The sequence below is a fragment of the Natrix helvetica genome (assembly GCF_964273705.1).
Source record: "Natrix helvetica genome assembly, chromosome: 2".
NCBI lineage: Eukaryota > Metazoa > Chordata > Lepidosauria > Squamata > Natricidae > Natrix > Natrix helvetica.
In genome coordinates, this window is record NC_138552.1 from 194,505,860 (window position 1) to 194,519,472 (window position 13,613).

At 38.5% G+C, this 13,613-nt stretch overlaps 1 protein-coding gene across 5 annotated transcripts in view; it reads left to right on the forward strand.

The window, feature by feature from the left end:
• The window catches only part of NKAIN2 (sodium/potassium transporting ATPase interacting 2), a gene marked incomplete at its 3' end in the record, with an annotated part of 634,996 nt that overhangs the window by 596,959 nt on the left and 24,424 nt on the right, over window positions 1-13,613 (forward strand). For all 5 annotated transcript variants that reach the window (XM_081942718.1, XM_081942719.1, XM_081942721.1 and 2 more), the window contains one exon: window positions 4,184-4,244. In XM_081942718.1, coding sequence (XP_081798844.1) covers window positions 4,184-4,244 — 61 coding nt within the window. The remainder of the gene's footprint in view (window positions 1-4,183; window positions 4,245-13,613) is intronic.

Consider the following 13,613-nt stretch of genomic DNA (forward strand, 5'->3'; position numbering starts at 1 on the left):
TCTTTGTGTGCTGGTCGGGAACTCCTGCTCTACGGAGCTCAGCTGGTGACCTATGAAGAAATACATTTTTCCTACCATCCGCCATTAAAATGATCAGCCCAGATCTAGTCGTTCTGATGAATGAGTGGATCTCCAAAAGAGCAGACATAAGACTCTTCTTGATCTTAAGGGAAGCGCCAGATCCTTGCCTTTTTTGTTCTTGGAAAACTGTCTCAGCATTAAAGGGAGTTTAAAAAATGTTCATTTGAACATTCAAGACTCTGGTGCTGTGAACTATTGTTAGTATGGACCCCTCATGATGGAAGCTTAATGAATATTACCTTTTTCTACTACAAAGAAATGGGTGTGCTTGAAATCACACAACTTCCTAGGCTGTGAGTTCTGATAATAATAATAATAATAATAATAAATATTTATTTCTTAGCCGCACCCTCTCCCGAAGGACTCGGGGCGGCGTACAACAAAACATAGGAAATAAATATATCGACATTCATATAACAAAACATATACCAAGACATATACACGACATATACAAGGAGGAGGTGAAGTGATAGATAAAAACAAGTAAAAACACAATGTTTAAAAACCCCTAAATAAATTGAATGCAATTAAAATACCCCAAATAAAAAAACCCGTCAGGAGCGATATAGTTGGATCAAAGTTGAGCCAGGCCAGCAACTTGAAAAAGGTGGGTCTTGAGCTTTACACGAAAGGAGCGGAGGTCAGAGGTATTCCTAATATCCGGAGGGAGGTCATTCCACAGGGCTGGGCCCGCCACAGAGAAGGCTCTACTCCTAGGCGCCGCCCCTCGACACTGTCTGGTGGACAGCACCTGGAGGAGGCCCTCTCTGTGCGAGCGGATTGGTCGCAGGGATGTATGGGGCAGAATACGATCCCGCAAGTAACTAGGTCCTGAGCCATGGAGCGCTTTAAAGATTGTTATCAAAACCTTGAAACGCACCCGATAGACCACAGGAAGCCAGTGCAGCTCGCGCAGGAACGGTGTCACATGGGAGTACCTAGTACTCCCCATAATTACCCGCGCGGCTGCGTTCTGGACCAACTGTAGCCTCTGGGTGCATTTCAAGGGAAGCCCCATGTAGAGAGCGTTACAGTAGTCCAAGCGAGATCTCTGTGAACACTGAACATGGAAAGAAGGATCAACAGAATCTCTTGGTTGTGAGGAATAACATTTTCCTGGTAATATATGAACCAAAACTTTATAGTCAGGCTTTTGCTGACCATCTCCCCATAACCCCATTCCTTTCATTTACATCAGAGTTGGAAAATTATGGCCTTTTTATGACTGGCTAAGGAATTCTGGGACTTGAAGTCCACAAGTCATAAAGGGGCCATTGTTTCCCATCTCTGATTTGTATGAAAAGTCTGGGATCATTTCCAAAACACAAAATCCAGCAAAAGTCCAAAACTGGTTCCAATAATGATGAAGTATTGGAGGAAGAGTGTAGACTTAATGCATATCATTGGGGGGGAGGGGGTGCTAAAGGCATGACTTGGTTGTCAAGTATACTGTGATAAACTAACACAAAAATTTAATTATCTCACTGTTAGATCACCAGACAAGAAATAATGGAGCAGTTTTTTTAAAAAAAAACAATCTTTAAAAATGTTTTAGACCTATCTAATCCTTAACCCATGGATTGCATGCAATCCTAGACAGGTAGTAATGTGGTCCCATAATATATAAACTAATATTAAATATATAAACTAGTATTAAATATATAAACTAGTATTAAATATATAAACTAGTATTAAATATATAAACTAGCATTAAATATATAAACTAGTATTAAATATATAAACTAGTATTAAATATATAAACTAATATTATATATATAAAAATATAAAAAAAATAAAGGAAGTTTGTTATTTATATACATTGACTATGATATATATTTTATATGCAGCCCAAGACAATTGCTCTTCACTCAGTGTGACCCAGGAAAGCCAAAAGGTTGGTCACCTATGATTTAAGCTATACAGCTAATGGGAAAATAGATCTAATCCTGTTGGTGACCTCAGCATGCACATAGGAGTAATTTCATAATATTGCCCATATAGTATTACATTTTAACATTGTGTTTCCCTCTAAAACCAGGCCAAATGCAACAGTGTAATCAGATTTATTCCCACCACTTCCAAGATTTAGCATCTTCTTCATGAATCTGTCAACATTCTGATCTTTGCATGCCCATTTTTGCAGCTAGTGTTCCTTATTTTCCCACCCAGCCCCCTGTCAGTTTTAAGTTTAATGGCATAGATACATGGATTTTTATAGAAAAGTCACTAGAGCGTTTTTTTTAAAAAATTCAGCAACTTTCAGATGTGTGGATTTCGACGCAGCCTAGGGAATTCTGGAAGTTGTAGTCCACACATCTTAAAGTTGCCAAGTTTGAAAAACACTGTCCTAGATTATTACTGTGGCTTCTACACTGTAATTTACTAAATAGAGCAGGGTAGCCTTATTGCTGCCATGTCAAGGAACACTTATTTACATTTTATGCAATATCAATACATGGATTTTGCTGGGGGGAAGGTGTCACTGACCACCAGACAAATGACAAATATGACATTAGTTACTTAATTTTCTTATTTTAAAAAAATAGTTTATGACCTTGGAACTTCTAGAATTGAACAGTTTTGTTAACAGCTAACTTGAATGCAGGAATGGTGAATATTGCTCCTTTCTTCAAAATCTAGTGTAAAAAAGATGTCATACAGGGAAGCACTCTGAATATTATATAGATTTCTCTAAGGCAGAGGTGTCAAACTCAAGGCTAGGTGGGGGCGGATTTGGCCCTGTGGGGTGCTTGTGGGGCTGCCCTGGAAACAGCAAAGGACCAGCCCGCGGTGCCTCTGCCAGCAAAAATGGAGCTTGGGAGGGCTGTAGGCGGTCCTCCCGAGCTCTATTTTTGCTGGCAGAAGTTTGCAGGAGACCATCACAGCCAAAAACAGAGCTAGGGAGCCTGTTTTCTCTGGCAGAGGATTCGGGCCACCATAGGCGCCCCCAAAATGAGTGACATTGAACCAGCCATGCCCATCCCGGCCTCCAAGGTCAAACACAACCCTGATACGGCCCTCAATGAAATTGAGTTTGACACCCCTGCTCTAAGGTAAACAGGACCTATAAGTTTATTTAAGTGGGCTGTGAATTCTAGTGGAAAGGAAGACTAGCAATCTGAAAACATCTCTTTCACTTCTTCTTTGAGTAGTTTTTGTAGCATCCTTGGATCTCTCTGTGCTCGGTTGATTGTTTGCAGACATGTCTAAGTAAGATCTTCAGCACACTGAAGATGCAGTGCACAGCACTGAAGATATTACCTAGTGTTAATGAAATGTCTGCAAGCCAGCAACCAGGGTCAGAGAGCATCAAGGATGTGACAGTACAATCCTCATGACCCATATATATTCTCTTCCATTGGTGCTAGATTTTTCTTGTATTTATAAACAGAGGTCTCTTTAAAGCCACTTTCTTTTTCTCTTCTGCAATGCACATATGGATGGATTGTTGAAATGAGAGGGAGCAGTTTTCCCTGAATGAAAAGTGTTTCTTTCACCCTTTTCCTTAGATTTGAGTGGCTATCTTATAACCAGTAAGAGTTGTGGGAGACACACCATGACTTTTGCTTGTATGGCAAGCTTTCAGTGAAACAGCTACAGGCATTCTTATATACCAATTTATTATTATATTATAAGACCTGTGATGGTGCAGTGGTTAGAATGCAGCATTACAGGCTAATTTTGCTGACTGCCAACAGTTCGATTCTCACTAACGTAAGGTTGACTCCGAGGTCAGTAAAAGGAGGACCCTGATTGTTGAGGGCAATATGCTGACTCAGTAAATTACTTGGAGAGGGCTGTAAAGCACTGTAAAGCGGTATATAACTCTAAGTGCTATTGCTATTTATTTCTGAGTGACAAAAATATGTTCATAAATTAAGGGGAGGGGAATCCACCACTGCAATAGACCCAGATAATCATTGCAGATGGACCTATCCTGTGCAGATTATTATTTCTAGAATGTATCATTGTTTTAAACACAACATATGCCATTTTCTTAACAAAATGGGGGAGGGTTAGCATTTGTCTTATAGGAACAACCCACTGCCAAGCTTACTAATCACTTTGTCTGCACATCTAATATTGTCCCATTTTGTTTAAGCTGGCAGGATTCATCTACGCCTGTTATGTTGTGAAATGTATCACCGAAGAAGAGGACAGCTGTAAGTACTAAAGGTTTATTACGTGCGGGTTGAAATCATTTTTATATCACCCATCTCGCTCATCCATTCCACTCTAATACCATTCTGAATACTTTGTCATGCTATAAAAGATAGGAATAAGTTAAAGTTTAGAAGCTTGCCTAACATATGGGCTCCTAAAAAGCTCCCAATTGTTTGAAGCCAATGGAGAGAACGGTAATATGCAGCTTTACAAAATAATTACTTTGTTCTGAAATCAAGCTGCGCAAATTCTCTCCCTCCAAACTTTCTTCAGTAGCACAGCTCGTTTTGTTTCTCACTATAACTGATAACTACAGCCTTACTAATGCTTTATCCTGTATGTAAACCTCTCGTAATTGGCTATGGGATTTGTGGTGGCATTTGGCAAGGATAGATACAGTTTCATGGCAAAGAGATGAAGTAGAAGAGAGTCTGCTAACATCAAAAGAGAGTGCAATATATATATTGTGTGTGAATTATGATGCAGTTCAGAATTCAGGAATGTCACGGTCTGATTTGGATTTGAGTTTCTAAGGAAAGGGGCTTCCATTTAATCAATTCAGGATTTGTGATTCAATTTAATAAAAGATTCAGCAACATATTACAATGTGAAAACATCAACTTGTCGACGATTGTTCCTGGTTTTTTTGTTTGCTGCCTTTTGTAAGTCACTAAAAATCTGCCTTTGCCATCAGTTCTAGGGCCCTGATAGTATGAGTGAGTCCAATTTGGGATTAGTTTGAGTGTTTATGAGTATTCTCTGTTGCTATCCTACGCTTTTCCCGGGTTTTCTCCCCCAATTCTGTGTTCTTATTATTATTGCTCTGATTTAATTATTAGTCTTTCAAGGTATGTGAGATGGGTGGCCATGTAAATTTATTGATTAAATAAATAATGCTCTGAAGAGGGTGTTGTCACAATGCTGTACACAATACACTAAGTTATAAAGATTTAGTCTGCATTGTCTACAGTTTTTCAGCAATGGGCATGCAGTCTTACATGCATTCATGCAATGAAGACTTAATACAGTACAAGCTAGTGACAGTGAAGTAGCAGAAGGCAGACATAAGGATTGCATATTTGTTGGGGTAGGCAGAATCAAAGGGAAATAAAAGATGAAACTGGAAGAATTGAAGAATGGCAATTTAGATGCAGGACACAAGACTAGGTAGAGTGAGGTATGAGAAAAGATAAAGGTAAAGGTAAACAAAGATATGAGGAAAGACAAGAAAAACTGTTAAAGAAGAGCAGCAGAATAATTGGAAAGTCTCCTTCTCCCCTTCTTTCCTACTTTTTTACTTCCTTCCCTCTCTCCCTCCCTCCTATGTTCTTAAAGAAATTATGTCAGAAGAGAGAGACACAAACAGCAAGGCAACACTCTTCCCAATGCTTTGACAGGTAGGGATTGTGAAGATAATAAAACTAATGAGGAATTGATTTGTATCCTCCAGCCTCTTACAACCAGCCAGTTCCCAATCCCTTTGATTTTCTCTAAATATGGAAGGAAAGCTGCAACAACCATTGAGTCTCTGCAAAACCCAATGTTACAGTTGACTTTCTATGAAATCATTTAAAGACACTGCCTTGATTGTATATCCTGAATGACCTTGGAGATTTTTGAATGGAATCTCCCTTTAAAACTGCACACAATCCTAATAGTCACCCCTCTTCCTTGAGTTTATTATGTCATCATTTTACTTCCATTCTATCTTTTGCACTGTACATCAGGATCATGGACAAACATTACAAACAGTTCAAATAGTGTAGGCACACCAGCGACGTGCAGTCAGGGGAGGCAGGGGAGGCACAGCCTCACCACTGTCATCATGAAAAGAAAAAAATGTAAAAGGAAAAAGGCAAGAGCTGAGGTCAGGCTGAGCTAGTTGCTGTCTCACCGTGGATGACTCTGCTTAACTGTTTAAAAAAGCCTCTAAAAAAGTGCCCTCTACTATGAGGCAGGAGAACTGCATGCCTCATCTAGTCTGACTTTAGGCGTTTTATGATCACTCGAGCAGAGTTAAGCAAGGGTTAAAAGCCTAAAAATTCCTGACGTAGGTGAGGCACGCAGTTCTCCTGCCTCATAGTAGAGGGCGCTCGTTTGGGCGGGGCTTCTTCAGAGGACCCAAGGCAAGAGCAGAGTTGAAATCCTGAAACAGCTGGAAAAGGTACGTGTTTGTCGGAGGGAGGGGAAGGAATTCAAACTTCATCCTCCTGGTGCGGGGCTTTGGGCAAAGGCTCCTATGGTCTCTTCGCTGGTGTTCTTCCCTCCAATCCAACTTGGTGTGTGTGTGTGTGTGTTTGTTTGAGAGAGAGTGAGTGAGAGAGAGGAAAGGGAGAGATAGTCCAACCCAGCTTCTGTGTGTGCGTGTATGTGTGTGTGTGTGTTTGAGAGAGGGAGGAGGGAGGGAGGAAGGAGGGGAAGGGAGAAGAAAAAGAAAAAGAAAGAAGCAAAGTTCTTTCGCAAAGGAGAAAAACAAATGCTGTCGCTTTAAATCGGAACTGAGCATGCCTGGCTGTGGAATTCTGGGAGTTGAAGTCCACAAGTCTAAAAAAATTTGAATCCCACCACTGTGTCAGTGCCTCACCAGCCATAAACCTCACCGCACGTCACTGAGGCACACATATAGCTACATGCACAAAATATAAATTAGAAGTACATTTTCCCTTAACAATTTACTTGCAGTTTTCTCGTCACATCTGAACCAACATAACAAAATGTTTCTGAAGGAAAAACTATATATTATGTCTAAGAGATCTAGAAAGAGAAAGCTCTGTTTTGAGTTTTTTCACTATTCCAAAAATGTTCACCCACACTTATTATCTTGCTTCTCAAATTCTGCTACAACATCCTTTTAAGGAGTCCTGGGTGGCATAGTGATTAGAGTGCAGCATTGCAGGCAAACTCTGCCAACTGCCAACAGTTTGATGCTGACTGGGTTCCAAGTTGACTCAGCCTTTCATCCTTGTAATTGTTAAAATGAGAACCCAGATTGTTGTAGACAATAAGATGGCATTGTAAATCATCCAGAGAATGCACAAAGGGGCAGTATACAAGTCTAGGTGCTATTGCTAATTTATGTTGAGGACAATATAGTAATGTCCACAATGCATATAAATACACTTAAAATGCTATTGGGAGATGGAGAGGGGTTAAAATTGACAAAAAACTCCTATTTTTCAGCTCCAGTCTGTGTTGAACATGACATCTACTTCTGCCCTGAAGATACAAGTGTTGTTTTTTAAATATTTCAGTAACCATGTGCATAGTTTAGCATTCTGAAGTCTCTTAGATTTCACCAGGAGAAGAAAATTAAGTTCTAACTGAGGTTGGATTAGATATCATGTTGTGGAGCAAAATTCTTTCCTAGTTTTCTTTCATAAAAGAAAATCCATGAAGCCTGGAATAAAGGATGCATGAATACCTCAAATCTTTTTCTTCTCTCATAATTGACATGTTCTCCAGGCTTTCTAATTTATTTTATTATTCAATATAAGTACAATATAAGGTGTTTTAATGATCCAAGAATATGCCAGTGTGAGCAGAAGATGAGTTTATTTTATGCTTTGTTTTATAGACCTTAGGCAGATACTAATAATCACTCTTTAAAAGGAAAATATTCCAATAAGCCATCTGATCAAGAAAAAGATTTGCTTAGGTACATGTTCACTATCTCCTTGGTGTCCTAAGAAGGTTGTAAATAAGCCTAGAGCTTAGGATATCTTTATTTTCCTGTAAAGTGAACAGCTGTAGCAAGTTGTATAAGCAAGGAGAGGTAAAAATCTCTGTCAGGTTGGATACTTGGTGACTTCATGGACATCTCTATGTATTTCTTTGAACAACCATACATAAGAAATTTCCCTTGCTGCTTTTAGTGGTTCCCCTCTCCACAACTTCTTAGTTCAGCCTACAGAGACATCTTAATAATCTACTATGGGTATCTTAAGGCTGAGAATCAGCCCCAGTCAGCTGAGAGAAGAGGAAACAAAAATTAGTTATAGTCTCCAATAATGTACAGGATCATTTCACATTCCATATCACACTATGTAGCAGCTGAATGAAATTATGTTTGGTTTGGATAGTATTGTAAATTATTTGATTTTGATTTTTTGATTTTATTAGATTTGTAAACCGCTCCCTCTCCCCAAAGGGACTCGGGGCAGTGTACAATCAAAGATCAAAACGTAGACATATTACATGTTACATGGAGGAGGTATAAAAACTTACAAACCAATTGCATAAAATCAACACAATAGAATTAAAATAACATTAAAACCCTAAAGTTTAAAATAACTGCCAGGAGGATTAGAAGGTAAAACTATAATTGGGCCAGGCCGGCTAGTTGGAACAGGTGGGTCTTGAGTTTCTTGCGGAAGGAGCGGAGATCGGTGGTGGTCCTAATATCGGGGGGGGAGGTCATTCCAGAGGGCTGGGCCCATCACAGAGAAGGCCCTACTCCTGGGCGCCGCCCGCTGGCATTGCTTAGTGGATGGCACCCGGAGTAGTCCCTCTCTGTGAGAGCGGATTGGTCCGCTCTCACAGAGAGGGAGATTCATTAGGCAGATTAGGCAGATTCATATTAGGCAGATTCATATTCTAAATCAGTAAGGTCCCTAATGTAGTTAAAATACTCTGGGATTAAAATAATCATTTTATTATTTTAGATAAACTGTCCAAAATTTTCTTGGGAAATATTCAGTGAAATCTGGAACTCTCGGAACAGTGCTTCATATGCCAAGGCATAAACAATATCAATTAATGTAAGATTCTCTAAGGGTAGCAGATAGGAAAAATGAATTAAGGTGTAAAATAGAATGTAAACCTAAAGATTAAACCTTTTAGAAATAAAATGTGATAGAGTTAGAGTTCTATGACGCAGAGAGGAAATCTGTGTTTCCCTTATTTTTCACTGTCGCTGAATTTGATACCATAAACCAATTGTATTCTACTGTCACTGGAAATACTAGCAGTAGCAATTTAAAGCAACTAAAATGTCAACATTTATCTTTCATGATGGAATATATTATTCACACATTATAGTTATTTTTGGAACTCTTATTAGAGCTACATTTTCTTAAAATTGCACAGTAATTTTATTACTTTGAAATATTCATTTAATCAGTTTAAACTCTATGCAATTTGATTCCTCCAATACAAGCTTTATGTCAACTTCCCCAACAATTCTGGTTCTTTTTTTGCAAAAACATTAAATATTTAGTTACTTCATAAAAAGCTCTAGAGAGTCATCAATAAAACACCAGCCTGTTGGGATTTGTAGATTACATGAAATTAAAAGAGTTTCTAAGACTGATTTCCCTTTTGGCACTGTTGTGCCCTAATAAAAAAGGAATGGTGTAAACATAGTGAACTTTAAAAGATAAAGTCATATTACCGTATCTAAAACAGCTCTTCCCAGTTGTGTTTTCTTCACATCATTGTACTTCAATATCCATAATCCCTGTCAAGAGTAGCAAAAGGCTGCTTTTTTGTGTGCAAATTGTTGTTGTTCTTGTTGTTTTACTCCCTGTGACTATCTGGACTACAATTTTCTTGGTCAGAAGAAATTGACAAACCACTTTCTTGGGAAGTATACAATAATAATACAAGTGGTTTACCCTTGCCTGATTCATAGAACTGAGAGAGAGTGGCTGGCCCAAGGTTACCCAGTTGGCTTTGTGGCTAAGATAGGATGATCTCAGTTTTCTAACCTGGTGACTTTATCACCACATCTTGAACTTTAATATATGTGGAGATGAAGACATAATGGAGGCTTTCAAAAGAGCTTTTCCTGGTTCCACTTTAGGATAAATGAAGTTTGCCAAATATGATTATTTAGATAAAGATAGTATTTTTAAATCATTTAATGAACAGCTTTTGTTGTGTAATATCTTCTTTTGTGACCCATATCACTTAGTTTCCACATTTCTTTCTATTATTCTGTTTATAGAGCAGGGGTGTTAAACTCAAGACCCGCAGCCCATGTGGTGCTTAGGTCTTGCCCACAGGGCCACCTTGGAAACAGCTAAGGACTGGCTTGTGGTGCCCTGCCAGCAAAAATGGAGCTCAGGAGGGCCATGTGAGGGTTGCAGGAGGCTGTCGCAGCCAAAAATGGAGCTCGGGAGCCCATTTTCTCTGGCAGAGCGCTCAGGCCACCACAGGCGCCCCCGACATGAGCGACATCAAACTGGCCATGCCTACCCTGGCCATACCCACTCTGCCCCCCCCCGAGGTCAAACACAATGCTGATGCGTCCTCAATGAAATTGATTTTGACACCCCTGATATAGAGCAACACTGGAAACTAATTAATGTTACATTAATGTTAGCAAGCACGATCCATGATGTAATAATATTTATTCTCTATATAAATAAACCTGATTTTTTTTTTGAGGAATACCTCGCTTTGCACATCGTCTTAGAAGTAAGTTTCACTAAGTTCAGTGAGCCTTTCTTCCAAATTAATGTGTATATAACTTCCATCTCCTGAAAATATATAGAATAGCATTTCCTTGTAAGAAAATGTACAGATCAAGTTACAAACTACAATCCTAAAACTGCAATCATTTAACTCTGTGGGATTAAATTATTTGAATCCTTTTCTACAAAGCATTAACCATGTTATGTCATGTCATGTTATTATTTTTACATTCATTTTTATTATATGGCCAAGCACATTATCATTTATATTAGTAATTTATTTCTGAAGATATTGTAGGTAGACAAACACCAGTATCCCTTAATGAGAGTGAGGCAGCTACTTATTGCTTCATAAAGATTGATGTTGCTCCCACTAGTTTTGGGATATACGGAGGATACTTTGCAATCTGGCTAGACTGTCATTTTATTTTCCACTCTTTCTATCTGTGGTTCTGAGTAGTTATGAGCATTTTAATTCTTATTGCTAATTTTATGCATAAATGTAGAAGTTTCAATTACTTCAGATTATTGGAGATTAAAAATATTACAATTTTCTCTGTTAAGCATTATAATTTGACATACAATTGGTATTTCATCAAATCTTAAATTGCCATTTAAATTCTCAATCAATTTCTCTGCTCAGTGCAGGAATCCAGATAAAGCTTTTACAACTAATAAGTATCCATTCACTGTCTGAATACATGCAGTGAAGGAGAGCCCATCAATTCCCTTGACATGGCTTCAGTGTTGAACTGTTGTTACTATTATTTCGATCCTTTAAAGATTCCTCCAGAGAGTAATCAGCATTGAAAATCCAAGCCAGGTATTCATTCCTCTAACTAGCTAGAGAGAAATTCAAAAATTGCTCAAAAGTTTAAAAAGCCTTTAATAAGAAACGTGCAAAAAAAAAAGCATTAATCATGTTATGTTGTGTCATGTTATTATTTTTACATTCATTTTTGTTATATAGCCAAGCACATTATTATTTATATTAGTAATTTATTTCTGAATTACTTAATAGTAATTCAATTATCAATTAATAGAACAATCTATTTGTTGATTAATAGATTCAACAATCAATTGATTGTTGATCAATTCATAGAACAATTAATCAATTGTTCAATTAATCAATTAATAGAACAATCTTAAACATACATAATATAGAAGCTGAAAATAAACAGTTGTGTAATAGTCATCTTTTTGAAAGCATGCTTAACTCTGAGAAGGGAGAGAAGAAACATACCACCAAGAAATACAGAAATATTGTGTTCATGAGAAAATATTGGACCGAAGACAAATCCTTTCAATCAGAAAGTATGTTAGCAATGACCTCTATTTGCACCCAGCATAAGAAAAGAACCAGTGAGTATAGGGTAATGAGGGCATAGCCCAGTACAAACATAGAGATCATCACACATGCAGTACAAACTGATGACAAATGTATCACTCCATCTTCCAATAGTTCAGCCAACTATAATTCTGTTAGGCCAGATTCTAGATATCCATATAAATAAACTTCAAATCCAGATTGCCTCCTTAATCAAATGTTCAGGACCAACAAAGGGCCGTAAACTAAGGAGAAAACACACACTAGGGCAACCTATAGCGGGGCAGCCTACTATAAACTGAGAGCAAACTCCACATTCAATTGCCCTGATGATGTTACCTAATTGGGTAATGTGATGTTTGCAAGCAGAAACCCAAGCTCAGAGAACAACAATGACTCCACAGTTCAACTCTGAGTTACATATATTGGAATAAGGTTTATTTTGACAAGCAGTTGAGCAGGAAGCAAATATGCATGCAGCAAAGCTGACTGAAATTGTCTCATACGGTCTTAAAGAACTGCTCTTCAATAAATATGGGACAGGTTTGAGTATGAAAGAAATCAGAAACAATGAGCTTGGATGCTAGATAAATATTTGTGTGAAATCAGCTATTCACACATTTGATGATTAGGAGCTTTAAAATTAGCATAGTTGCTGAGAGGTTGAATATTATATAAAAGCACTGAACCAAGATCTGTTGAAATTGACAATCCCTATTCACAGTATATTTCAAATTTTCAAATCAATGCAAGTATCTTATCAGATTTATCACAATCATTTGCCTATGTATTCCTTAAGTATTCCTTAATTATTAAAAAAAATCCTGTAGATGTCACCTGGGGAAAAAAATCTCTTGATCCCACCCGCCTGGACAATATTTGTCAGTTTCCAACCTTCTTATTTGGTAAAAAAAAGTGTTTCTTGGCAGCTTCAGATGGTCTTGGATAAAATTAATATTGTTGACCCCTTCCAGTCAGAATTCAGGCCCATTTATGGGACCGATATTACATTGGTTGTACTTGATCTCTGGTGAAAGCAGGATAGGGATAGTACACCCATCCTTGACTTCTCAGCGGCCTTTGATACCATCAATCATAATATGCTGTTTAGGCTGCTACAGTGTATAGGGCTGGGCAGTGCGGTCTTACGCTGGTGTGTTCCTTTCTCCAAAGCCAGTCCCAATCAATGTTGATGGAGATTGAGAGATCCAGCTCACAGCCATTCCTTTGTGGCATGCCACAGGGCTTGGTACTCTCTCCACTCCTTTTTAACATGTACAGCTGGGTGAGATGGAGTTTCGAGATCTGGGCCTACTACAGATAGCACTGATGCACAACTTGGGGTTTCTCCTAGACTCACAACTCCTTCTTGAAGAGCAGGTGGCAGTTGTGACAAGGAGAAATCTTTCCTGGATCAGGAATCTCTGCACCCAGTCATTCAAGCCCTGGCCATTTTATGCCCGGATTATTGCAATGCATTCTACATGGGGCTGCCCGTGAAAAATATTCAGAAACTACAACTAGTACAGAATGTGGTGGCAGAGACAGTTCTTAGGGCCCCTAGGTTGGCCCAAGGTACAGCTATCTGACTTGTTTTGCAAGGCCCATGAACTTAAGAATTTCTTAAC